This window comes from Eutrigla gurnardus, assembly GCF_963514095.1.
Source record: "Eutrigla gurnardus genome assembly, chromosome: 4".
Lineage (NCBI taxonomy): Eukaryota > Metazoa > Chordata > Actinopteri > Perciformes > Triglidae > Eutrigla > Eutrigla gurnardus.
The window spans coordinates 20960089-20988052 of NC_139918.1; the positions used below are offsets into that span (position 1 = coordinate 20960089).

At 42.3% G+C, this 27964-nt stretch overlaps 2 protein-coding genes across 4 annotated transcripts; both read left to right on the forward strand.

Annotated features, from left to right (window-relative positions):
• The first annotated feature begins 315 nt into the window (after nucleotides 1–315).
• On the forward strand, nucleotides 316–4055 carry LOC311011881 (transcription factor BTF3 homolog 4-like). Its single transcript, XM_084007073.1, has 6 exons — nucleotides 316–410; nucleotides 973–1032; nucleotides 1980–2093; nucleotides 2554–2755; nucleotides 3298–3357; nucleotides 3618–4055. Exons 2-6 carry the CDS (start codon nucleotides 979–981, stop codon nucleotides 3662–3664), a joined length of 477 nt encoding a protein of 158 aa, XP_083863199.1. The 5' UTR covers nucleotides 316–410; nucleotides 973–978; the 3' UTR covers nucleotides 3665–4055.
• Nucleotides 4056–5947: 1892 nt separating this feature from the next.
• On the forward strand, nucleotides 5948–27875 carry zfyve9a (zinc finger, FYVE domain containing 9a). Of its 3 annotated transcripts, none has more exons than XM_084007524.1 (19): nucleotides 5948–6103; nucleotides 13210–13313; nucleotides 14059–14166; nucleotides 15330–16744; nucleotides 17789–17888; nucleotides 18628–18804; nucleotides 18981–19144; nucleotides 19832–19940; nucleotides 20316–20438; nucleotides 20530–20685; nucleotides 21725–21949; nucleotides 23218–23300; nucleotides 23528–23632; nucleotides 24636–24786; nucleotides 24978–25058; nucleotides 25411–25573; nucleotides 26533–26638; nucleotides 26743–26919; nucleotides 27049–27875. In XM_084007524.1, the coding sequence occupies exons 3-19, from the start codon at nucleotides 14097–14099 to the stop codon at nucleotides 27208–27210; spliced, it is 3567 nt and encodes a 1188-aa protein (XP_083863650.1). In that variant the 5' UTR covers nucleotides 5948–6103; nucleotides 13210–13313; nucleotides 14059–14096; the 3' UTR covers nucleotides 27211–27875. The 3 variants fall into 3 exon arrangements, with proteins under 3 accessions (XP_083863650.1, XP_083863648.1, XP_083863649.1); XM_084007522.1 differs by having other exon boundaries at nucleotides 5949–6103; nucleotides 19832–19961; nucleotides 27049–27874; XM_084007523.1 differs by having other exon boundaries at nucleotides 5950–6103; nucleotides 13190–13313; nucleotides 19832–19961; nucleotides 27049–27874.
• Nucleotides 27876–27964: the final 89 nt, after the last annotated feature.

The window sequence follows — 27964 nt, forward strand, 5'->3', positions numbered from 1 at the left end:
CATTTTTCCATGTTCACGCGACGTCACATCCTCACAACCGCGTGCTCCTGCTTGCGGCTTCCAACTGGTCAAGTTAGACAACGAAAAGTCGGGAGAAGATCGGAAATGGCTGCGAAAACAAAAATTTAAAAACCGCCAAATATCACCAAAAAATAATATACTCAGGGATTTAACATATTAAATTATCCTAATATATGATTTCTTATATATATTCACCATTTGCTATTGACATATTCTCTGCATACATAGAAAATAAACGGTTGTGTGGGCCATGCTAATTTTATTGTGAAAATATGAATAGGAAGTACTCTATAATGCTCGAGTATTGACGCGAGTTTAAGCCGCAACGCTTCAGCCCTGGTAGCGTGCCGTGATCAGTTCAACTGACTGTTATTTAATTCCATTAAAAGGTAAACCCTTTCATTTTGTGGTTAACACCTGAGCCAGTTTGTTTTATCGTTTAATTTTAAGTTAACGTTGGTTGTTTGCCATGTCAGAAACAAAAAGCTAGTTCGTTTATCTTGTTTGGCCCCTATGCTAATATTAGCTAAATTAGCCGTCCAGCTAGTTAGCAAGCGAACTAGCCACAATTACGTTAGACTTGAATGTCATTTTTCATCTGTAACCAGTTACCTTTCTTTTTGCTGTTCCAATTTATGTTGGTTAATGGCTGCCAACGTGCCCTCAGTATAACTGTCAGCTGATTTGTTTGCAGTATGCTAGCTCCGTGCTAAAAGGCGTGGATGCAAATGTGGGGAGGATTATTGTAACGTTAGCTCTGGTTGCCTAACTCAAGCTTGTTGGACTGCAACAAGTAACTTAATCACATGTGCTCCCTTACACGGCTTGCTTTATTGCTGGGCTAAACTGTAAACTGTAAACTGCTTTGTATGCTGTAATAACTTATAGTAGCTGTATTTTTCTGACGTTAATAACATAATGTTTACATTTATTATTTTTTGATTCACACAGAACACTATGAATCAAGAAAAGCTTGCGAAACTCCAGGCACAAGTGCGGATAGGTGGAAAGGTACGGTTTACTATTTTTTTGGGGGGGGGGGGGGGGCATACAGCACTATTGCATCTGTTGTAATGTTGAAATCAGGGATATGAGATTTGTCTGAGCATTTTAAGGAGTATGATAGCATTCAGCACCTGCCAGGTCCATTACTCCTGACCTCAGCATTCTCTTTATGGGGGAGAGCATTAGCCATTTCATCTGTGGCCCGTCTTTGTTCAGATGCATCGCGAACTCTTCGGCTGCACACTAGGTGGCGTTATTGCTTTCTTTTTTTTTTTTGATGTGACAGAGGCCATGTGCCCTTTTAACAGATTACTAAATATTGACATTCTCACATGCAAATAACTTTATTTGCATCTTACCTGAAGTAACGAGAAGATCCCACACGCTGTCAATCACTTTTATTTTATTTTCAGTTGGGAATTTTTTATCTTGGGTCACAGCTGGAGTAGTGAAATCCAAGGTTTAGTTAGTAAACGGAGGTGTTTAATTGGATTGACTAATAAAACATGTTCAAACTATTTGAAATTAAGGGGAACAATAGGTAAAATAAAGTAATTTGCTACTTTTCTTTTGCCACAAATAACCTTCCAGTTTTCCAAGTCCCTTTGACTTATAGGGTTTTATTTCTAATCATGTAGCTGTCATAAATATATTTTTTTTTACTTTTTGTACTTAAACAAGACAGTGTTCGACTTTTGGGAAATCAGTTCTCAGCAGTATTTAAGGGTATGAAGAACTTTTTATTTCTTCACTTTCATATCCAAGTAGTGCTTCCTTTTTTAATAATCCTAGTCTTGTATTTGAAAATGTCTGTTTTACTCCAGAAATAAGTAAATAATGTGTACCATACATGCATTTTAAAAGCTTGCCGTAACCCAGTGGTATTAAACTATATTGACATTTCAGTTAGTTGTCTGATCCTTTTTTGGCATCCACACCTGTTCTTTCCTCAGGGAACAGCCCGCAGGAAGAAAAAGGTTGTTCACAAAACAGCAACAGCTGATGACAAAAAACTCCAGGGCTCGCTGAAGAAACTGGCAGTGAACAACATTGCAGGGATCGAAGAGGTGAGCTATCAAAGGAAAACTAATGTCAGTGTTGTACTGGAGCTGCACTGTAGTGACTTGTTTTGTTTTTTGAGAGTCCTGATATGGAGAGTTAAAAGAGAAGGAAAGCCTTGCCAAAGCACGCCCCAATTATGCTATCTAGTTTATTTTTAGAGTGTTGTATCCAACTCGCTTATACAAAGTGTTTTGAGATGAATCGAAGCACAAAAAATCGGATACAACTTGAGGCTGAGACACTAACCTGATGCACACTTGTCATTTAGTCTCATGCAATCATGTTGTGGCTTTTTCAAGTTGCTCATTTGTGATTTGTCACTTAATGCATCACATTTCTGTCTAAAACAAACAAACAAAAAAAGAAATGATATAAAGCACTGCTGACAGAATATCTCAACAATGCAGAGTCTTGAGTTGGGTTTTATTTTCTCAAAGTCTGACTGGGTGGTTTTTGTATCCTCAGGTGAATATGATTAAAGATGATGGGACCGTGATCCACTTCAACAATCCCAAAGTGCAGGCGTCTCTGTCTGCCAACACCTTTGCCATCACGGGCCACGCTGAGACCAAGCAGTTGACAGAGATGCTGCCAGGCATCCTGAGCCAGCTTGGAGCGGACAGCCTCAGCAGCCTGCGCAAGCTGGCCGAGCAGTTCCCACGGCAATGTGAGTACATGCACACTTCAACAGTAGATCAGTGTCGAGGTTCTCCTACTATCGGGGATACTGTACTAGTTTTAGAGGTGTCAGAAAAGTCATTAGTGTTTAAGGGATGATAATCAAGGATTCTATATCTTATCAACCGCGTGACACTGTTTGCAAACTGCTGACTTTGTTGAGAATCATTGGTGAGCAAGCAGAGATCTGCAAATGTCACCTAGAGAAACTGGTTATGGCAGAAACAAAACCTGGAAGACGACTATGAGGAAAGAGCAGAAAGTAGAAGACAATGAAAGTGCTGTCAAGGACTGATTATTAATAAAAGTGCAGATATCCAGCTCACTGAGCTTTTATTAAATGTATTTTGAGGTCAGGGAACACAAGCTGTAAGAACAGAAATGTTTAAAGCAATGCCAGTTTCATGGAATTTTACAATAAGCTTTTGGAGGAAATACTTCTGCAGTAAATATTGCACAATATACGTTTTTGCCAATTAGCAGCTACTTAATTCGTTCAATCTTTTTTTTTTTTTTTCATATATTTTTCAGCGATGGACATGAAAGCAGTCAAGGAGGAAATTGCAGAAGAAGAGGATGATGACGTACCAGGTATGCAGATAATTCTTGTCATAAGTTATGTTTGCTTATGCTAAACAGTGCAACTCCACCTTTTTGTTGATTATATACGTTTGTTTCCAAAATGAAAATCTGTTAGGTGTTTCCATTTTATTAGCCAAGAATATAAGGATTTGCATTGAGTTTACATCCTTGTTTTCATATGGTTTATATCAATGGTTAAACTCCCTATCATTTCACAGATTCTTGTATTACAAAATCCTTAAGAACATGTGTTTCTTCCTGTCTTACAGATCTTGTGGAGAACTTTGACGAAGCCTCAAAGAATGAAGCAAACTGATGAAACCTTCTCCCCCTCCATCAACCGTTTTGTTAAGGATCCACAGAGGGAATCTCCACTCAAACGGTTGTTAAAGGTGCAACGCATCATCACCTCCGGAGACGCGAACCACTGCGGTTTAGCCTGCCACAACAGCACAACGACAACATGCAAATACAGTAGGTTTTGATTTCAGTAGGCTGTGATATTGTGGACACGCCAAGAAAGGAGGATCCGCACGACTCTCGGCACCCAAAGGACACCAACTACTTTAGAAATAAGCTTTCTACATGGTCAAACGTGGCTAGTATTTAAGAGATTGTTTATGAATTTACAAGTAAAGTGAACACTTAATTCACTTTACATTATAGCAGTGATTATGAATTTAATAAAAACATTTTTGGGCTATTGATGCATCTCTTTATTACTTGACTTCTCCGATCGTTTTTGCACTCTGGAAGAATCAATGTCAGAAGTACGAAACGTCAGCAGCATTGCATGTCTGCTTTGATGAGCCCATATGAAGTAGTGGTCTTAACTTATAAGTACATTTGTAATTGATCATTATTGTATACATGTAAGAAACCCAAAATAGCAGAAAACTAATACTCAAGTATGGTACTTTTAAAGGACACTACTTGTACTCCAATACAACCCCACTAAGGGGATGGATTTCATAATATTGTTTTATCTTTGACTTAATTTATTTGCTTTATCTCTTGGGTCACAGATACTTAAAGGTTTTTTTTTTTAAGCTGTCTTATTTAATAATAATTATGCATCCATAACTACCTTAATGTTCATCACTATAATTATGTTTTGGTATAACTTATGGGCTGTGTAAAGAAGGAAGGGTTAAAAGACTCATTGATCATGCTCCTCTGCTGCATTGTGCTGCTCAACGAGCCGCTGCTGTCAGTCTCTGCAGTGGGGAGAGGTCTGACAAGGTTACTGGTGATGAGTGTGCCATTTTGGCTCTGGTGTGTCTTGCCGTGAGGGAGGGAGGGAGGAAGGGATGGGGGGCACGGAGCTACGGACCCGCCCCGGGGCTCACCACACCACCTCCTGCCCGGTTTGAGCCAAAATGTCCCTGCTGCTGCTGCTGCTGCGGCGGCTGGACCACGGTGCGGGAGCTGAACGGCTTTAGAAATGCGTCAAGATACATAGCGACAGCGGGGTCACACCCGGAAAATGTGCGTTGTTGCCTTCAAAATAAGAGCTTCAAGTATTTAGATCAGGGTTGTTTAAGTAAAGGACAAGGAATTGGTCATATCAGATAAGTATACAAATTAAGTTTTCTAATTGCTGGTTGTGGAATGATTGAAATTACTACGGTTTTGAACCAGCCTTCATGTACTCAATTCCATGCTAGTTTATATTCTATATCAAAACATGTTGGAGGCAAATAGTGTTGGTGCTTTGAACATCTTACACATTGATGCATCAATAATAATAAAAAATCAAATAATTAAATATATAGAACACTGCAAAATTGCTGATTTTACTTTTAATATTTGAAGTAAATTTTACTTTCAGTTCTCTAGACATTTTAAAAGGTTTAAAAGTACTTTGATCTCAATAAAACATTTCTGTCTGATATATTCTTTTGCAAACATAGTAGGTGCAAGATGTCTCTTACTTCACTGACTAGTACATTTTCAATGTACTGTATGTACACTGGAGGCTCTACAAGTTCCCATTTCCATATAACACTTTGCATACTGGCAAATGGCTTCCAAATTAACTATTGCTATGTCAGAAGCATCTTGTGTGTGCACATCTTTAAACTTGGTTTAGCTCAGGATATTTTCAAATCTAAGCAGTAAAGCAGCAAAAAAACAAACGAACAAAAAAACAACTGCACATATTGCGTATTTACGGAAGAGGATTAGGGCCATGTGAATTTCTTTTTAGTTCTGACTTTAAATTAATCTCAGAATTCTGACTTTAGTCTCAGAATTCTGACTTTTTTTCTCAGAATTCTGACTTTAAAGTCAGAACTCAAAAACAAAATTCACATGTGGCCCTAATCCTCTTCCGTACCACATTTGACAGATTTCTTAAGCAATAAGCAAAATACATTTAATATTTGGCATAGAGGACTTTTACTTCCCTGATACCTTACCTTAATACTTACAATACACTTTTACAAGTTGGACTTTTATTTTGAGATATAAAACAGGAAGTGGTGCAACCCCATGCAGGTCGTCTCGACGTTGCTCCTTATTTTTCCCCAGTAATAAACCTTGGGGGAGGGATCCTTGAGTGCCTGAGTGCTATCGTACAGCTACAGTACACTACAGGCTCCAACGTTACTTTCCGACTTGCGCTGTTTAAGTTAGGCGGGCGACGGAGGGTCTACACAAGGCTACTCAAAAATAGCCTTCAAAGGCGATTAGCTATGACGGATACTGACGGAGGGGCTCCGCGGGACTGCACGTAAGGATGAGGATTCCTCCGGTGAGTAACTGGAATTGTTTTCATGACATTTCACATGTCTGTTGCAGCCCTGACGTTACAACCCGCCATTGCAACGACAAGTGTGAGATGAACTAAACCCAAAGTCAGCGCGGAGCCGTGCTGTCGTGGTGTTTTACGGTGTGTTTAGCTAGCAAACGTTATACGCACAGTGCAAACCGGGGAAAGGTGGTGTCACGTTAACACTGTTTACGTACAATTACACAACACGTTAACGTTGCTTCGCGAGCTCTAACGTTAGCTTTACATACACTTAAAAAAACCGACAGAAGGGAAGGCGGGAGGTAACGCACTTCCAGTGACTGTGAGAAATGGACCGAGTTAACCAGAGGACGAAGGCTTTTTCAAAAATAACCGTTCAAACTGACCGTTAGCCGCAAAGCCAACCGAGTCAGCGGCGACGTGAGTGTCCGTCACAGCAGCACGTCGCTGCCCTTACTCGTCGAACGAGTACCCGCCGAACAGTTGACGCTCTCACCAGCTAGTTCATGCCCCTGCCACATCTATACACGGGTGTAATTAAAAACATTGCACCACCTTCTTCAATCGGCTTAGTGACAACTGTTTTGGAAACTTAGTCGTGGCCTTTTGGCGTGGACGTGAAATCCAGCTAGCAGCCCGGCTAATGCAACTAACTAGCCTAAGTTCCCTGTGCGAAACAAAGTCTCAACTTTTGTGATTTTGTAGCTGTTCAGTCTAATTTGTTTGTCTAATGACAAAGCGTGGGTTTACCTAGTCTACCTGTGAATAGTATTGGCAGTCCGAGGCGGTGTTTGGCCTGTAGGCATCGGGCACAGCCACGGTGCCACTTTGTTTGCATGACCTAAACTAATGGTCATCTATATTGCTGTTGACAGTTGCTTTGGTGATGTTTGTCTTTTTGCACCGACCTAAGCACATGCTCTTGGGGCCTTTAGTCCAGCTCTGGAGGTGGGTTCACGAAGAAGGAGTGGGCCCATCCCACCTTGAATAGTCATCACCAGTGAGGAATTCAAAAAGAAAAAAACAAAGAATTTGCAACTAAAGAGAAAGCCAGACCAGATTATATCAAATCATGAAGGTTTAGACTTTATGACACCCATAATATTCTTGGCACCTCACCGGCCTCGACCGACTGTCCTTGCTGGATGTGAAACACACAGGATCATAATATCACTACATCCACAATCAGTATTAAATCCCAGGTGGCGGGGTTGATTGAGTAGACTGATCCAACAGGCTCCCCCAAGCAAATACCAGCTCTCCTGTGTGCAGAGACATCCCAGATGTAGGTTACTGTATGCTTTCAGAAAGGATAACAAGTCTCTCCCTGATGGCAGCCCAGCAGCCTGTCAACTCTTGCAGTTTTTTTTCTGGTTTGTGGTGGTAAATGTAGATCAAAACATAAGGGAGAAAAGAAGATGATAATAGCTTTTGACACTTGCTGTGAAGCAGCGCGGCTCTTTGTAAGAGGAGGACAGCTACTCTCTTTACTTTTACTGTCTTCAGTAATACAGTTCAACCTCTCTTGTCAAAGAAATTATCTTTTTTTTTCCCTATTGAGGGGAGCGTGGCCTTTTGTAGGAGACAAACCTGTGGCATGTTTTGCTTTTATTTCCTTAAATGTCTAGCAGTACTTAAGAATTCCTATAAAAAATAAACCTACAGGAGAGGGACGACTCCCAGTCTACTCCCAGTCAGGGCGTTAAGCATTACATAATAATGTGTCACTCAGTCATGCGATCGTGTTGCTAGAAGGTGATGTCAGTCCATTCTTAAAGAGAGGAAGTGATCATTTGAGGTTTCCTGTGTTCACCCTGAGTAGACGGCATTTAGAGCATGTCTGTGTCTGGTATGGATCCTAATATGCTGTTTATCAGGATGTGAGTTTGCATTCCTGGCAAGTTCGCCACACCGGGGTAGAAGAAGAAGAAGAAGAAACTTGGTTCAGTTTTCTTGGAGAACAATATACAACCATTATCCCTTTCTCAACTTGCAAATAGAAAGGGTTTTCCCCAAGTGCAGTACCATGCTTCTTCTGGGGTTGGCCTACAAAAATACGTCATCCCTGCAGCACTCTATACCTGGAGGTACTAAATCATCCAATCGCAGGCCTCTAAAGCTTATCCGTCAGAGCCGCATCACTCCATTCATCATGGTTTAACGCACAGCCTGACATGATCTCATTGAAAGCCTCCTCAAATCTGCTTCAATACGTTAAAGCACGCAAGATAGAATATGTAATGAGATGTAGTGGCCCATAATACTAATTATTTCATTTTCTTTTGTGTTGTTTATGTACAGTATGTGTTAGGTAATAACTGTACAGTTGTATTTACAATGGAGCTTGATGACTTCAACTTCGTGTTATGGTTTACATCATCATTTCTATATAATCTTTTCTTTGCTGTGTGAACTTCTCTGTATGGCACCTGCTGGTGACTCTTAACTGGTTATGATTCCTCATGAGCTTTCTTAAATACATTAGCAACTGAGACCAAGTTTGAACAATTAGGAACATTTATACAGGACATTTATTTTGAATTTGAAGAAGAAATCTCAGGTCACTCACAGACTTGTGCTGTCTTTGTTGCTGGAATGTTTGGCCCAGGTTTAAAAAATGTTTTTTTAATTGACACATCAATCAAGCACAGGTGGAATTCATAGAAATAATGTTGGGTAATGGGTAAATTATATATAAGGAGCCCCAGTAAGGCAGTATCTACACTACCAGAATCCTGCAAGTGGTGCACCCAAATGCATTACACCTCTCGTTTTCTTTATGTGGCATATCAAACTGTACCTACCAAACATTGTGCAATAATGTATTGACTATACTCTATAAATAAGTAAATTAAAAGATCGACGTCAATGATTATTTGTAAGGGAATTCCAACGGTTAGGTGAGGTGAAGTGAATGCAGCTTCCCCACAGGAAACAACAGCAGGAAAGAGACTCTTGTCCTGACAGCGTGGACTTAATGAACTGTTGTAGCATTCTAGTTTGTCCGAGCTTCCTCGCTGTTTATGTCCTTGTCTTATTTAATTTGCCTGCCATGCTTGGATGTCCAGTCGGGCATGGTTTATTGTGTTAGTGGTCTGTTAGGCCGTTTTATTATTAGCATGTCTGACTTACACTGGAGGCTGGAGCATGGCTGTTCTGAATGGGGTATCAACAGCAGTTTGCTTGATTTAAAAATAGAATAGAGACCCTGGTCCTGTTTTCAGTCTGTAGAAAATGAGGTAGGTTAATTCATTATCCGTGCAGTGACTTTGAACAAATCAAACACCAAACATTCCCTGGATCCAGCTGCTCTGGTGTGAGCATTTGCAACGTTTCTCTCTTTTGTAGCATTTTCAAATTGTATATCTTTTGAGTATTGGAATGTTGGTTGGATAAAAGTAATTTCAAGATGTCCCCTTTCACTTTGGAAACATTGGTTTGGCATTGTTTACTATTTCCAATCAATTGCTTAATCGCCAACGAAAATAATGGTAAGATATTGGGGTGTGAATCTTTGGCTTCACTTCGATTAACGATTAGGTAGTTGGTGATTCGATTCAAGGCCAATTTTCTTTGGAACTATTCGATTCAGTAACTTTTAACCAAAATTCTAAAGGTGAAAAAATAAATAAACAACAGAATTACTTATTAAACATATTTATTCTATAAAAAAAGTAGTCCTGCATAATATTTTATGCTGAAAACAAAGCTATGAGCTATAATATGTTCACCTTCTAAACACGTGTCAGCATGATCATTTGTTAATTGTTACAAACACAAAGTACAGCTGAATTGAACAGATGAAACATTTTTCGCCTGATGATGGCGCTACATGAAAAATGAGAGGATGTCCAAAATGTTGACAAAATTATCCTGAGGGGGATATTAATTAATAATGTGTGTACCGAATTTCATGGCAATCCATCTAGTAGCTGGGATATTTGAGTCCAGACCAAAGTGGCGGCTTGACCGACATTAGCGTCCCTAGAGCTTTGTCACTAGCATGGCTAAAAATATTAAACCTTTTACTACAGCTTCACAAATGTAAAGAACTGCCCTTTTCACAATATTTTATATTATGAGAAATGTGACTAGTTTGGTTGTTTTGGGCTCTTTTTAAGTTGTGATGGGCATTTTTTTAGTCTATAAAATTGTTTATAAGTCAATTACAACTGTCTGGTCGGGTGAGGTCCACTGTCTTGAAATTCCTGCTTTACTTCAGGCCACGCCATATTTAATCGTTTTGGATTGGTCATTAGTTGAGGAGTTGGAGCGTGTTTTAACCCATTATCTTAATATCATACAGTTGTACCGTTTTGCTTTAAGTCCTACAGGCTCTCTGACTCACCCTCTCTCATGCACATATGTCTCCTTTAAAGTATCTACCCAAGTTTACATGTCTAAAAATACAACTCCTTCACGCACTTTGACTAAAGATGCATTATTCAATGCTGCCTCTGCAGAGTAATTAAATCTTAATCAGGGATGGGCTCCTGTCGTCACGGAGGTGTGTTTGTGTGTCTGTGTGTGTCAGTGTATGTGTGTCTGTGTGTGTGTGTGCACTGTCCTACAGTCGACTAGAGTGTGTTTTTAGGCTCTTATGCTGCTAGACAAGTCTTTCGTTCAGTATAGATTCACTGCTGAAGTAAAAGGTGCAGAGGTTGGACGGGGTTGAGGCTTAGAAGTTGTTCCCATTCAGTGATCAGTTCAGGTGATGTGAAGGTCATTTGTTCTACGCAAACTAGATCATCTGGCACTCTGATGTGCTGACAATGATGACGCCAACGTGCTCACTATTACTCATTTATAACCAGTTTGAGTCCAGCTGGGGACCTGCCTGTCTTTTCCCATAACCGTCTCTTGTTTTCTGTCATCTCTCTACTTGGTAGTAAAGGCCTAAAATAACCCACAAAATATTTTTGCTATAAACTAAACAGATTTGTAGTTTCAAAAAGTATCAGAAAGGTCTGTGCCAAAATGTAGTATATGGTCCCACCGGCACCTAGTATTGCTAAAGTTAAACTGTGTATTTATCAAAGTGTCATTGTGTTGAGTAACCTGAAGGCATAGAAGGTAAAAAACTGACTGGGGGTGTTGAATTGTAGAGTGGAGAAAAAAAGAAATCCTTTATCTGAAGTAAGATTGGCATTGGCATTTCAATTTTGTGTTGGAGTTTCAAAGGTTATACAACATGTATACAAAGGTTTCATTCATAGAGTGTGTGTGTTAAATCACTGCGATCTGTGGTAGATAAATAAAAGGCAATCATATTAAAAGGTTATTAACATTTCTGTTTATATTTGAGCTGTGACGTGTCAAAGCATGTGGTGTGCCTAATCTGAGTCATCATACTACGTTTTGGACTGTGTTTGCCTAAGGGTTTTAAACGTGCTGTAATTAAAGCACTGTTGGATTATTTATTTTGTAGATATTCTTAAATTAAAGAAGCCTTTTTAGCTCTGAGCACCATGTTTTTTTTCAGCCTTGTTCCTGGTGTGGCAGAAATAATTTGACCTGCTGTACACACTACATGGAAAGCCTCCTGTCCTCAACCTTCACTGTTTTGTGCTGACATTGTGTCCATGCTTGCACCTTAAACTAAGTGGAAAACGTGTTGACTCTGCACCTTTTTCTGAAGTCTTTTCATCTGTGGAATATCTGGTCTCCGGTGTAATCCTGTGTTGCTCTTGTCCTTTTATGAGAATGACCCTGAAGCCTGGCTGGTACTCATCTGCAGACATGCACATATATAGAAGGTGGTATGGAAGGTTGAGAGGCTCACGGTGGACAGCTATACGTACCTATACGCGTGTTATACACTACAAGTCCCACATGTGTGAGTCGTGCGTCTGCATGTAGGGGTGCAAGCGCATGTGGCTTTGCTGAGACTGTACTTCAGTACCCAGGACAGTGCCAATCAACACATGCAGCCTCTACACACAATAAACAGCGCCATCAATCTATATATTTATCTCCATATTCTGCTTTAATTTAATCTGATTGATCACTTTTTTTGATGTAAGGATATTGCTGAGGTTGGTACGTGTATGCCCACTGGATTAGAATGGCAGAATTCCTCTTTTAATGTTGATGCATAATAAATAATCTGGGATTAGTATTCCTTAGGTCATGTGCCATTTAAGATTTTGTGGTAATGCATATACAGTTTAATCAGACGGTGATTACCATGGTGACAGTCGAAGCTTCGGGTCAGTCTAATTAAGAGTCGCATGTCACACGCATGTGTGTCTGCATTGCTGAGTTGTACATATCACAGATAATATTGCTCATACATGCAGACAAATGTGACTTTTAGTAAATAATCACTCACACAGATACATAAATACAAACATACATACATATAATATTATAATATATATATATATATATATATATATATATATATATATATATATATATATACACGCACGCACGCACGCACGCAATTGCACATCCTCACTCTAAGGTTTTCTCATCAGAAAGGACGGAGTGGGCAGGCAGTGCACTGATTCAGGCTTGAGCTGTTTTCCATTCATGACTCTGATTGCCTTGTCGAGCGTGGATGGGTAATGGCTCACTATTTATACTACATTTTTATTACACACGATAAGCTGGATGTATTATCAATTGAGGCATGTTGTTGTTCATAAGTGCCTCGCGCCTATCTAAGATTGTCAGATCAGTGTGGAGAGATTAGCTTGAGCTGTCGGATGTGATTCTATTCTTTATTTCTACATAAATGTGTGTCCTAGGTTTGAAAGTAGCTCCACAACTTATGCCTGTTTTCATTATCCATGATTCATCATAGGTATAAAATATCCTAGAATAGTGAAAGTGACCATTATCAAGTCCCAGTTTAAGCCAACCAACAGTCCAAAACCCAAAAGATATTCAGTTTAGTATCATGACAAAGAAAAACATAAACTCCTTTGCAAAGCTGGAAATCAGTAAATGTTTCACATTTTTGCTTGAACATTTCTTTTTTGATTTACTGCCAATTTATCAATTGTTTGATAATTTCAGGTCATTTAGCAGATATACAAACTTTGTTTCATTTCTAAATGAATTACGTGTTTTACTGAACAGTGTTCCCCTCCTCGTCTAAGGTGTTGGCGCTGGGCGCTTGCCAGACTAGGTGGCGCGAGAACTGAGAAGGAAACCCGCTGAGAAAAAACACCACCTGGGACTGCTGAGGAGGACCTCTGTGCAGGTGAGCACTGAGTGGAGAGATTGGTCGATTGACAGAAATGTATCAATAACTATTTTGATTATTTATTTATTTTTATTGTTTGTTAGGTCCGGGTGATATCGAAGAAAATAGAATATCACTATATTTTTTACCAAATACTGTTGGGTTGCCTATAGGTGCTTTTACAAAAAATCTACACGATGAGGTTTTTGATTAAATAATCATCAGTAATGAGGATACAATGACTTGTATATTGTACCTTAATTTGACAAAAATATTCAGCGGATTCATTGACAGTGAAATTATGTTGCTGAAACAAATGTTGCATGACCGAATCTCTCTCTTTATTTTTATTTTTTTTTTTTAAAAGGATGGACCCATGCACTTTAGGCAACGAAGATGCAATTTAAGAAAACCTTTCCTTAGTATTGTAAGGGTTTGTATCGGAATATTGGATCCGATGTCACATTGTTATTATCTGCATATTATTATCTCATATAATGCACACATAATCTTCCTAATCCAACCATAGCCATACATCGATTTCATTATTTGGTTGGTCCCAGAGCAATAACAAAAGAGAAGGCATGGTAGAGAAATGAGAAATGACAATGAAAGGGAGTTAGAGGAGCTTTTTCTACTTGAACAAATTATATTCAAGTGAGATATGAAGAGGGAGATGTGATACGGGCCACAAGGGGCATCTGCATACAGTATGGAAATGTGAACGGACTAGATATTAAGAACATGCTCTTTGTGTGTCTAGGTTCACACAGCCGTCGGCAGGGTGGAGCTTCCTGACCAATGGAGAATTACTTCCAGGCCGAGGCCTTCAACCTGGATAAGGTGCTTGACGAGTTTGAGCAGAACGAAGGTGAGAAACCCCCCTTTTTTTTTAAATTGATGTGGAGATGAAATGCAGACAAACAACAAGTCATTGTGCTTGAGAAAATACAGATGGGACAAGATGTAGCTGTGGGATTAAAGTTAAATCAGCCACCACCCAATACATTTGAGTAACATTACAGGTTGTGATTGGGGGTGTGCAGAGAGGGAATTGGACTAATTGGATTATCAATTTCCCTTAGGCTTTTGTGAAACTGTGTAAGTGGTGCTTTTTTTTTTTTTAATTCACACTTAATGCCCACAATAATTAAAGAAATTGTTGGGGCTTATTTAGTCTATTTATGTTTACCAAGTGAAGACACATTACAGAGCTGTATATCTGCAGACTCCCAGCTCTCTAGTGCAAATAGTCTGCTTGTTATAGAGGAAAGACTGCTATTTTGTCTGGATTTATGGCCAGTGATGACCCCAGGAAAATGCCAACCCTCCACACGCAGCATATTTTGATGGTACTGTGAGCTCAGTGTGTATTTTGGCTGTGAGTGATCGTCTGTGTGTCCTGCGCCAGAGATCCAGCTTGGTAGATTAACTCTGCGTGAGTTAATGTGTGTGTGCTTGAACCTGGTACGGCACTATACTAAAACAGCTTAGCATGAATTCCAGTGGAGGGAGGAGAGCACTATACGGTAGCTGACACTGCTGTTTAGAGAAAGTCCTTTTGGATAAATATTATAAGAATGTCCGCTCGTGTTACACAGCATTCATGTGCCAGCTTGACAGACGTTTGGCTCACATTCTCAGACCTTCCCATCCATCCACACACTAATTTCCTGTTCCCTGCCAACCTCATTTCTTAATTTGTCCTCATGTTCCATTCATTTTTAGCTCTCTTGAACACCTGGGATTTTGTAGTGGTTCCCTGTGGCGTTTCATTTAAAGCGTTCTGTCTTCTGATCTCTGTGCCTTGGTAGCCACTTCTTGTTTTCTGTTTCTTCAACGTGACAAGAAACCTTGCAAGCTATCCAACTGTTAGTCAAAGGTGACCTATACGATAGATCAAATTATACGCATAGTGCAACAAAGCCAGTGTTGATCGATAACTGACACCACTTTAGTAATAACTCTCAAGGCGATATGAGATAAGGCAATAATCATATAATAGTCTGTTTTCCTGTCTTCGTTCTCTGCCAGATGAGACAGACAATCCCATTCTCTCGGATGCAAAGTGGACCCAGATCCTGGCACCGCCGGCCCACTTGCTCTCTCTGAACCCCGCCCTGGCCCACGCAGACCTCAGCCCCCGGGAGAGTCCGCTGCCCTTCAAATCCCTCCCCGACTCCTCCTCGACCGCCTCCCCGGGGGTCGACCCTAAAAGAAATCCCGGTCCTGAACCTCCGTCCTGGGTAGAGGAGAGGCCGGCAGACATCCACAGTCCACCCCTCCCCCAGCCAAACATCGGCAAACTGGTGGGCACAGACGACCTCTCGCCGCCCCCTGTGACGGCCTGTACTGCTGTGGAGAATGGCTGCCCTGTCAGCCCTGCAAGCCCACAACTGGATGGGCTCGGCAAAGAAACAAATTCTCCTCCAGACAACCAGCCTGGTGCTTCTGAACAGAAGACCGAATCTCATCACAAGGAGAGAGCTGCTTCAGCGGGAGGAAGAGGATCTGCTGTCAGTCACACTCATTTTACCTTCGAGGTTGGATTAGGACACGAAAATGAAACCCTGTCTCTGAGAATTCCTCCAAATGTGGAACCAACAACACAAAATGGGGAAGATGTCAAGGAGGAGGTTTTACAGGAGAACGGTCAGGAAATACAGACTGCAAACTTAAAAGAGGAGCAGGTAGAAAGTCTTTTGAATAGGGGGATAGACATTCAGGTTGGCTGTGAGGTGGAGGAGAATGGTGTTTCTCCTCCTGACAGGGTTGGAGTGGAGGAAGATGGACAGGTGGATGAACTCCTCAACATGACATGCCTTCCCAATGGTTTGGAGGACAGCAGTAACCATTCCACACTCAAGGAGACAGAGGATGAGGAGGAGGGTTTTTCTCCCTCTCCTGTCCCCTCCAAAGAGGACTCTGTCACCGAGGAGAAAGAAATGGAGGAAAGCAAGCAAGAGAGTGGCGATGGAGGAGCAGTGGTGTCAGGTAGCGTCCAACCAAAACTCAACAACAATCGGCTGCAGCCCGTCAGTGTACCCTACGGAGGGGCACGACCAAAGCAGCCGGTCAGCCTCAAGCTTCAAATCCCACAGCCGCTGTTGGGCCAGGTCCAAAATCAGCTCGGCCCGCCCGGCGTCAGCAGGAACAAAAACCAGGAGAACCAGTGTCGGAGAAGCACGCCCTCTGAAACTACGCCGGGCGGGACTGATCAGAGTGCAGTCGGGGTGAACGGAGATGGTGTTGTCCACTCTCCTCCCCTGATGCCCTCGGAAAGCCCAGACAATGACCTCCAAGCAGGCCAACAGGGCAGGAAACATGCCGGCTCTCTGGGGGAGGTTGCCCCTGTGTGGGTGCCTGACTCACAGGCTCCCGTCTGTATGAAATGTGATGTCAAGTTCACCTTCACCAAGAGGAGGCACCACTGCAGGGCCTGCGGCAAGGTCAGTGGCACGCTTTTATGTGAACATGTAAAATAAAACACTGTATCACACTTAAAAAAAATGCTGCGCCAGTTTTGTGGTTTGGTGATTTATTGGTTGTGTATTTATACTCTTATAATAATTACTTTGAAAATGTTCATTTTGGGGATCAGTCCCCCAGGATTAAAGAGGAAATATTATAATTATTGCTTTTAAGCCATAGATCTTCCAGGTATAATAAAATGTACGTAAATAAAAGAACACAACTGCAAACAAATATATAAGAGAAATAAGTGCTTCTTAACAAAAGATGGGCATCATGTGAACAAGGAGAAATGCATTTCCACTTTTACAGTGCCTCAGAGTCATATTACAGGGAGTATTATTGAAGGAGCTCGGCTGGACTCTGTTTAGTAGAGAAGTATATCAAATTAGGTGCTTTGACAGATGAGTTCCTTGTTTTTAGGCCTTTCTTTGCAGATAAACGCAGCGGTTGTTCAGGTAGCTTCCTAGCATTATGGCCACCCACACATGCAGCAGGATGTCCGCCCAGTGCTTTAAAGTGGAGATGCGGTCGCTGACACTGCACTGGAAAATCTCCGAGCTGCTACTTAATTTCCCATGCTGGTAAACAAACACGCTGTCTGCCACTTGAGCAGGGAGGAACTGGCACTGCAGTAATCCCGACACCAGCTCTGGGGCCGCAAACAATAGACGCATCGGGATCCTCAGTGCCCCCGCTACCAGACGTAGACCCACAAACCGGTTTATGATGGTGCTGTGAGGATCGGAACGTTGCTGGATAACGATGTGTAATGAGGTGCATTTGATGTAAAGTGCTCTGTACACAGCTGCAGCTCATTGAAGCCGCGGGAAATACAGGGAATCAATATCCATAAAACGGTACATTTACTGCAAACTTACAGTATATCACAACTTTTTTTTAATTGTTCACCCGTTTAAAAATCCATCCTCACATTTAAAGTAAAATGAACTGTTTTTCATCCATTGTTCTCATCCTTTTGTAGGAATGTGGTACAAATCTTTCTCTTTTGTGTTTTTAAGGTGTTCTGTGCGACGTGTTGCAGCCGAAAGTGCAGACTGGTGTACATGGACAGGAAAGAGGCTCGCGTCTGTGTCACCTGTCATTCTGATCTGACGAGTGGTGAGCATCATTTTACATTTACATTTACATTTAGGTCATTTAGCAGACGCTTTTGTCCAAAGCGACTTACAATAAGTACATTTGTCAAAAGAAGGAAACAAAGAAACCACAACATATCATTGCCGATAAAGTAAGAGCTAAAAATAGAACAAGTGTTAGATCGTTGTCTGAGTAAAGTAATAGCTGTTCAGCGAAACATACCTTCGGAGCAACAGTGCTATGATCAAAGTGCTATAGGTAAGGGTTTTTTTGTTGTTTTTTTAGTATTTTAAGTAAAAAGTTAGTTCTTTCCAACATATATGTTGCATTCAGTATGTACGCTTTGTATATACAAATGCAACTGAAGATGCTGCCCAATTATAAAAGACTTAAATACTTCAAAATGTAATGGATAATGTTAATGTTTATAATAATGTCCCACAAATAAATACCTTTTTTGTCCCCCTCAGATTAAAAACAATACTGAAAACTATAGTAAACTTACCTTGCATTATGACTGGTAGTTCAGGTGCAGCATTGTTATGATTATTCATATATAGGGTTACATGTAGTATTTGGTATGGTAATGGGTCAACGCTACCTTATAAGTCACGGCATAGCAGGAAAAGCACAGGTGCAATGAATTAAGTGGATATGACACCTGCATATGTACGATTTCACGTGTTGCTCCACTCTGTGTAGATTTTAAACTAAACACACGCACATTTTCTTCATGATTTTTTTTTACTGTCTCTGTCAGCTCAATCATGGGAGACGCCGCCCACTGCAAGCAACCAGAGTCCGAACCCCAACAACCCAGCAGAGTACTGCTCCACCATCCCCCCTCTGCAACAGGCCCAGGCTTCTGGGGTGCTCAGCTCCCCTCCTCCTACCGTCATGGTGCCCGTGGGAGTCCTGAAACAGACTGGCAACGAGGGTATAACCTTTACAAAGAATATAATTGCTCAGAGTACTTTATTTTTCACTTTTCACAGTGAGATTCTGTCCCAACTCCTTTTTGTTTTTCGCTCGATACTGTTTAGGGTTTGCTTCTGTACAGTTTTCATTCACGTTACCTTGTGGTGTTTCACTGTGGGTCTCTCACCTTTTTAGGGTCCCTGACACGGGAGCAGAGGAGGGTATGGTTCGCTGATGGGTTGCTACCTAACGGAGACACAGCAGAGTCCCCCAAACTTCCGACCTCCAGCCCAGCCCCCTCCCAGTCACTGGCCATCTCCACGTGTTCAAACAAATCTTCCACTTCTGAATCCTCAGAGGTAGGCTCGGCACATTCAGAACATTCACCCACAGCTAATGCTATTAGGTGAGCTTGTTATGGTCGTATTAGTTACCCTGAGCCCACAAAGAACTCTTTCTGTGGGTTTCTTGGTGGTTCACCGGCTGGGTCACAGACTGCAGTAAGTTTAAAGGAAACATTCCTAGTTTACTTAATCAGAATTAGACTGAAATGCTTTAAGGAAAATATGTTAACGTTTGCCTCACAACTAAAATCAGAAGAGCCAGTTGAATCTGGTTGTTTCCGTGGTCTTGCTGCTTGTACACTGATTGGACTTGAATGCCACCAGGATTGTTCATGGCCTGTTGAACAGAATGTTGGAAGATTTCAAAAAGCTCCATCTCAGATGGACTGGTGATGCCAACAGAACTTTAGTGTAAACTCAGACTTTTCTAGTTCATTAGAAATGTTGGCAAAGTGCTGAACCATTGATGTACAGGGGCTAACCTCTAACAGGTCAACATGAGTGGTAGAGGCCTGCCAGTTTGAAAGAAGCCCAACGGGAGGGGGTGTCTAGAAAATAAGCCAGGATAAATTTGGCCTCTGCAGTATTCATCTTGACCTTTTTTGGGGTCTCAAGAAAAAAAATCCCTTTTGGATCCTGCATTTTACTGTGTATTATTACCTACATCTCGCCCAACACCCCGCTCCTCCTTTCCACCCCCAGGCAGCCCATACGCCTGTTGCCCCAGTGGGCAGCCCCGTGGGCAGCTCCCTCAGTCTGATCCCGGAGGACGGGCTCCCTCCCATCCTCATCTCCACCGGAGTCAAAGGAGGTACGGGAGGCCACATCACAGGTGCTTGCCCTCATCCTCACCATTCTGCTGCCTCCTCATTGCTCCATCTGCTGCTGTGTTTGTGCTTGTTTTACATGTGCTCTGTATTGCGGCTCATGTTTCAACCAGTCATTGCAAACGGGGGAGGGAAGAGAGGATTTGTTCATGGGAATGCACAAATGATGTGATCAAGACTTTGGACGGTTATATAGAGCTGGTCATCATTTCTTTCTTTTACCTCACATGTGACTCCTTTTTTATCATCCTCACTCTGACATCTCCACTACTCTATCTCATCTTCGGTTCTTCCTGTCCGTTTATCTCTCTTTACCTCGCCCTCCACCCTCCTGTCCTTGTGCTCCACCCAACCTGCAGACTATGCAGTGGAGGAGAGGCCGTCGGAGATCGTCCTCATGCAGCAGCTGGAGGAGGGAAGCTTCGACCCTCTGGTCTTCGTGCTCAACGCTAACCTGCTAGCCATGGTTAAACTTGTCAACTGTGAGTTACCCAGCCACTGTCTCTCTACCATTTAAAGCAGTGATATATTTCCTGTAATGTCTGACTAGTTTTCTATTCTATCAATCCACAGATGTAAACAGGAAGTGTTGGTACGTGACGACTAAGGGCATGCACGCCGTCGGCCAGGCAGAGGTGGTCATTCTGCTCCAGTGTCTACCCGATGAGAAGACCATCCCAAAAGACATCTTTACCCACTTTGTGCAGCTCTACCAGGAGGCCCTCGGTGGTAAGAAGACAACCATCTGCTCCGCCATGAGGCACACTGTAAAATTAGTCCACGTCCAATATAACTAACTACTATTAGTAGTTCTGTCAGCAGTAGGTGCTGCCCAGTTAAAAACAAGCCCACCCTAAAATAATGAAGTGTAATGTGAGGGGGAAATGTTCATGCTCTACTTCTTTGTTCCGTGGAGATCACAAGTGCACCTGTCGTCCTCTGTTTGGAAACAAGGTTAATGTCCGCTGCTGCTAAACCGTGTCTCTGCCTCTTTCATGAAAACTGGTCCAAACATTAGCGTCCTGCTGTCAGGTTGCGTCCCTCCAGGCATGACACCTCACCAACGCTTGTCCTGCACTTTTAACTCCGTATGCTGCGGAGCAAAATAGGCTAATATCGGGTGACTTTGACGATTCCCTCCCCTCAGGCCGATTCCTTTTTTCATATTCACACTGGAGCAGTTTCAGGCTGGTGAAAGGGAGCCATATTGTGTGTGTCGGTCCTGATTAATGTGCTATCAGTCAAGTTTCGGGGCTCAGGATGTTCAAGCCACTAAGCTTTGTCATGCCATTACTGCGTCATGTGGCATCTTAAGTCAGCGATCCTTCTTGCAGATAATTAGTAACGTGAAACTCTTGTAGTTGTATACAGCTGTCGGGTTTGCAGGCAAGATACATTTGTATTCAGTGTTGTAGAGTTGAATACAGACAAAGCAAGGCTCTGTGTCCACACAGCAATCCCAGGTAAACACTGAGCGCTGCCGTCTTTCATATTTACCTCCCTTTCAGAGGATGAGAATTTTTTTTGTCTCTTTTTACCTCCTTTGCTTTTAATTTGTGATCATTCTTATCCTTTTCTTAATATTTACGACTTCATGTCATCCCCTGCTTTTTATACCCCTCCAACTCCTACATTACTTTTCTTCCCCCCCACCGTTACCCTGCTGTATCTCCTCTCTCCTATTCCTCCCCCTCCTCCTCCTCACATCTCCTTTATCGCTAACTTCTGTCTGCTCTTCTCGTCTCCCCTTCTTCCTCGTCTCCCAAAGGCAACGTGCTGAGCCACCTGAGTCACTCATTCTTCACGCAGAGCTTCCTGGGCAGTAAGGAGCATGGCGGCTTCCTCTACATCAGCCCCTCCTTCCAGTCGCTGCAGGACCTGCTGCTGCCCAACCCGCCTTACCTCTTTGGCATCCTGATACAGAAGTGGGAAACGCCCTGGGCCAAGGTCTTCCCAATCCGCCTCATGCTGCGGCTGGGAGCAGAGTACCGATGTGAGTTAGGACTACTGGGATCCGCACTGCATCACAATAGTTATAGGGGAATCAGTATGATTGTATGATTTCATGTAATTTTAAAGTGTTAAAGTAAATTTTTTAATTTCATTATCCATAAATGCACTTTATTTGCTCACAAGTGCAAATAATCTCCAACACAGCAATAATAAAATCTGTGTTTTTATTAGCTGATTCTGCACAACCACTAAACTTTGATGTGCCAGTTTATCAGAGCTTGAGAAGAAAACAGGAAATGCATGCTTGAATTATGGGCATCATCTAAAGTATTTCAAATAACAAAAAATTACATGCTTCTGTCACATTTTGGGACCAAACGTCAAAATTAGATTTGGCGAAAGGGAGAGCAAAGATTGTGAGTATCCTCCAACGGTTTGATTAAGACCCAGCTTGATCTAGAGAGCTTAGTATGTCAGTTATAAGAAGAAGCCTGTAGACATCAAACCAGCCTGCTCTCATATGGCCTGATCTCACAGCTTTTCACATGAACCAGGAAGTCTTGTGAGAGGTTTTATCGGGAGAGCCTCCTCTCCACCAAATCCCCCCTTTTCTCACAGAAAGACCTGCTAGCACGGAGTGCCGCCTGGCTCCGCTAAGCCTCTTCCAGTGAGCTTGGATAGAATATATTAACAAAGCCACAGACAGCTGAGGCTCTTAAACACAAAATGCTACCATCACCATGAAATGTATCCATCGGTTCTCCACACCTCTTACCTAAAGCGGTGGCCAGCGGGACTTCAAGCGGTTCGTCAGCGAAAGGATCCTCACTGAATTGCAGATTGAGGTCGAGATTTTTTTTATTTTTTATTTTTTTATTGCTAATGAGAGTTTGTGGCGAGATCTTACTTCCAGCTGTTTACTGAGATAAGGCTAAAAATAGTCTTGTAAGGAGCTTTGGATGCGGGAGAAAAGGCAGCCTTATTTTTCACTTGTGGATTAAGAGCGTTCCTTCTGACTGCAGGCACAGTTCACTATTTGATGTGTGTGTGGGGGGTCTGTCGTTTTAGCTCATTTGCATTTATGAGTGAAGAGGTTAGAAAACACAGGAATCACAAATGCATTTAATAAAAACACCTGTAAACGCCTACAACACATAAATTAACACACATTTCTACATTTCTGTAACTTCTTAGAGGATGAATCCAAAATGTGTCTTATTTAAACTGGCATCGTGTTGCTGAGGAACTGAATGAGACCGTCGATGAATGAGAAATAAGTAACCTTGACATTTAAAACTGTTTTTGCAGTTTATCCATGTCCGCTGTTCAGTGTTCGCTTCAGAAAACCCCTGTTCGGAGAAACCGGTCACACTATCATGAATTTGCTCGCAGTAAGTTGCTTTTGTTGTTCTCTTCCTGTGCTCTGACATTGTTTATTTTCAAGGTTGAAGATCTCTGGTTCATGCTGTTGAAAAGTAGTATAGGCCATGAATACATTTTTCAGAAGGTTGTGCGTTCTCTGTGTAGTCAAACAGGGATGTCACTCATGTCATCTCTCAGACACGTTATTAATAATTCAGGTTTATAATATAATTATCTCCGTCTGTCCCCTTCGTAGGACTTCCGTAACTACCAGTACACGCTGCCGGTGGTGAAGGGTCTGGTAGTGGACATGGAGGTGAGGAAGACGAGCATTAAGATCCCGAGCAATCGTTACAATGAGGTGAGTGTCCTTCATCTGATTGCAATCACTATGGCAACAGCACACACCAGTTGGGAAAATAAGGGCCAAAAACGAACTTTCCCCAGCTGGTAATTCCTTCCATAAACAGTTTCTTAATATAACTTCTTTCTATATCATGAGATGAATTTACTTACTGTGCTCCATAAAATGTCCTAAAATTGTAAAAAAAACATACAAACAGTGTCGTGGTTTGGCCTATTGTTTTAGGTTTGACAGATAGAGGGCTTCCTGGCTCCAAAAGAGCTGATTATACGAAGAAAGTAGAAAGATTCTTTTTTTTTTTTTTTTCTCACAAAAATGCTAAAATGAACCCCTCCACCAAACTGCTGGCATCAGTGGAGGAGGCTCCTATTAAGCACCCTGGACATCAACACACATGTTCATTCTGTGTAGGTGATGTGTGACCAACTAAAGTCCCTGCAGCTGAACATTAGGTGTGGGCCGCCGGCTTGTTCTAACGCTGCTGCCTCCAGGGTGTGAATGAACGTCCAGCCAGTAGAAGTGATACACACAGTGCAGCATTTGGCTGAGGGAGACACTCCCAGCGGAGAGAGAGCGGTGCTGGTTGTAGCGTTTGGCTGCTGACGCAGTAACAGATGGGAACCCAGGAATGTGAACTGGGGGACCGTTTCTCAACAGCTTGCAGGCGCGCCTTTAGCGCAGCAAGTGGTTAAAGCCCTCCAGATTTTCAGTTTTATTTCTGATTTACAAAGGACGGCTTCAAAGATATGCGGAGGCTGGGGATTTAGCAGAACTAATATGTGGGGATCTTTCAAGTATTGATTCGCACTCATGTCACTGTCTTTATTCACAATCTGTCATCTCAACGCCATTCCAGTTAACTCCAGGACTTTACCCACTAGCCCACTGCAATTAGGCTTAACAAGACGGTCTGTGCTAAGCCCTTTTTCCTCAACACACACACACACACACACACCCAAAGGGCATCTTAATTAGACATGGATATCATTTGTCCTTGCAGCTGATGAAGGCTATGAACAAGTCTAACGAGCATGTGCTAGCCATGGGGGCATGTTTCAACGACCGGGCCGACTCCCACCTCGTGTGTGTCCAGAACGACGACGGGAACTACCAGACGCAGGCCATCAGCATCCATCACCAGCCACGCAAAGGTGCTGACACACACGGATTCCAGCACATTTCAGCTGGTTTTTATGTCTGTTTGCCTGAAAATCCTCCTCCTGACAGCCTGCTATTTTTTTCTCTCTGTCCTGTCTGTTTGCCTGAAAATAATCAGATCACGATCAAGTTGAACTGGAGTTGTGATTTTTTTTCTTCTTCCCTTGTGTATTTTTTCCCACAGTTACAGGAGCCTGCTTTTTTGTGTTCAGTGGTGCTTTGAAAGCCTCGTCAGGTTTCTTAGCCAAAACCAGCATTGTGGAAGGTGAGAAATGTGACAAACGACACGTTGGCTGTTAAAATGCTGAAATATTGGTTGAGAACGTTTGTATGAAGCTACCTCGCTGATATAAAGGTCTCGATACACACAAAGAATAAGGCCCACGTTGGCACACTTTCATGGTTCGTGCTGCAAATAGGGAGTTGGAATTATGAGGATATAAACATCAAAGATTTAGCTATACAGTTATGTTTTATAGCTATGTGGGTGTGAAACCTTGCAAGAGACTGTTTAATGTCAGTACTTAATTATTTGGTGATTTTTGCACCAGTATGCTGAAGTACTGTGATTTGCCAGGTATTTGATACAATGGCTCTTTTCCTTTCTCCACACTTAGACGGTGTGATGATCCAGATCACAGCCGACACCATGGACTCTCTCCGTCAAGCCCTGAGGGACATGAAGGACTTGACCATCACGTGCGGTAAAGTCGACCAGGAGGAGAACCAGGAGCTCGTCCACATCCAGTGGACGGAGGACGACCACAACTTCAACAAGGGGTGAGGCGTTTTGGGATTGCTGCCTTGTTGCTTTGGTTCATCTCGTTTTTTCTTTAGTATTTTCTTGTAATGTTCTTCTGTTCTATATGTTAAATTAAATTATGCACCAGCACACCAAAGCAAATACCTCTTACATGGAACCTAGGTGGACTTAAACGGGATTTTTGATTCGGGAACAGCAAAGAGGATAGACGAGGAGAGGGAGCTGGAAGAGGTGCATTTATGTCACGGACAATTGAATTCATAGCTTCCCGACCGCCGCTTTTACGACTTTGCTGTAAAAACTCATTATGCATGCTCAGAGAAGCCCTCTGGAGGGTAATCTCATCCAGGTGGAATGATGTGGTTTGACGTGGCTTCGAGATGAGACCAACGCAATCAATTTTACAGCAGCCTTGATACAATCTGCACGTTTTAAATGTGACTTTTCGCCATTAGATATAATTGATGCCTTTCAGCATATACTTTATCACTTCATTGGCAGAATAATTGTTCAAGTTCCTTCTCACACATGCAGTCGATCCCAGAAATATCCATCCATCCGCCCATTCTCGTGAAGGAGACATCCTGGAGAGAAATCCCTCACATTTGGCACAAACATCCACTTCATCCACACATCTTGGTGATCAAAGGTCAAGGTCACTATGACCTTGTGTCTGTCCTATTCTCATGAATAAATTTTTACAGGGACAGCAGTTAAAAAAATATTCTGGTTTACACTGGCACATTCACAGTGATGTTGGTCCCTGTGTGCTGTCCTGAAATATAAAATTAAAGTTGGCAAAATGATCTCCAACTGAGCAGCTTGCATCTCGGAAAGGAAGGAAATCATCCCGCCAAATTTTAAACATGTCCGAAGTCCTAATCAGCTGCATTTCATTCTTACTTCTGCTTTCCATGTGCTTGATGCTCCGTTTTGTTAATGAAACGCTCCTGTTCTGTGCGTTGTTGTTATTTAGTGTCATCAGTCCGATCGATGGGAAGTCCATGGAGTCCATCATCAGCGTCAAGATCTTCCACGGCTCGGAATTCAAAGCCAACGGCAAAGTCATACGCTGGACGGAGGTACAATAGAGTGGACACTCGTACGGCTCGATTTACTCGAGTATTATTAAGAGATTCAAACTACCCCAGAAGTCTGAAATGTAAAAGCTCTTTCTGTTTTTCAGGTGTTTTTTCTCCGGAGCGAAGATCAACCAAACGGCCTGAGCGACCCCGCCGACCACAGCCGACTGACTGAGAACGTGGCGAGAGCTTTCTGCGTGGCGCTTTGTCCGCACCTGAAGCTGCTGAAGGAGGACGGCATGGCCAAACTGGGACTGAGGGTCACACTCGACTCTGACCAGGTGGGACGGTTCAGGTGTTACACACATAAACTTGTTCTGATTGACACATTGCCTTTAGTTTTAAAATGTTCTGCAGATAAATGGTGGTCAATAATTAAATGCACATTCTTTGCGTCTTGGTCATTATAGGTGGGTTACCTGGCAGGAAGTAACGGCCAGCCACTCCTGCCTCAGTACCTGAGCGACCTGGACAGCGCACTGATCCCCGTCATCCACGGAGGGGCGTGTCAGCTGAGCGAGGGCCCGGTGGTCATGGAGCTGGTCTTCTACATCCTGGAGATCATCTCCTAGGAGTCTTCGGAGCTTTGCCTACAAACAAATGTTACTCTTTTGGCGTCATCTCACAGCCCGATCCTCTATCATCCCCCTTCAGCCAACAGCCAGGGCAAAATCAACTGGCGGGGCACGCAGAGTAGCACTCCTCAAGTCAAACCTATGCATCCGACCTCCGTCCGTTCACCTCCACAGGATCATCTACGCGTCCTGTGTACCTGGACCTCACCTGATAGGTACTCCGGATCTCTGCTGTTCATATGAGGTGCTCCGAGCAGGAACTGACCAGTGATGATACTGTCTGACCCCAGTGTGGCGTTACAGTGCCTATAAAAAGTAATCACCCCCTGGAAAGTTTGTTTTATTGTTTTTTTACAACATTGAATCAAAGTAAATTGATGTGGATAGACCACCTCTATTCTATCCTTTTAATAGGACACACTTAATTTCCCACGGCTGTAACCCCTTGAGTTTATACAGCAGTGAATGGGGATTTCATGCTGCTCAAAGATTTTCTTTGTGTTTTTACACTCTTAGTACATGCCGAAATTTCCCGGGAAATTATCCTTGTAATAGTTTTATTTATTTTCTGACTGAGTGGTCTCACATGGGTTTACTGGTCGGATGTCTTTTTTTAAGTTTGAATAAAACATGGCAAATCCCAACAAAGGTGCAGCTATTGATTACTGACCTAGAGGGGGCAAATAGTTAGCAATCATGTATTTTACATTATGAACAACTGTCACCTTTGATTCAATGATGTAAAACTAAA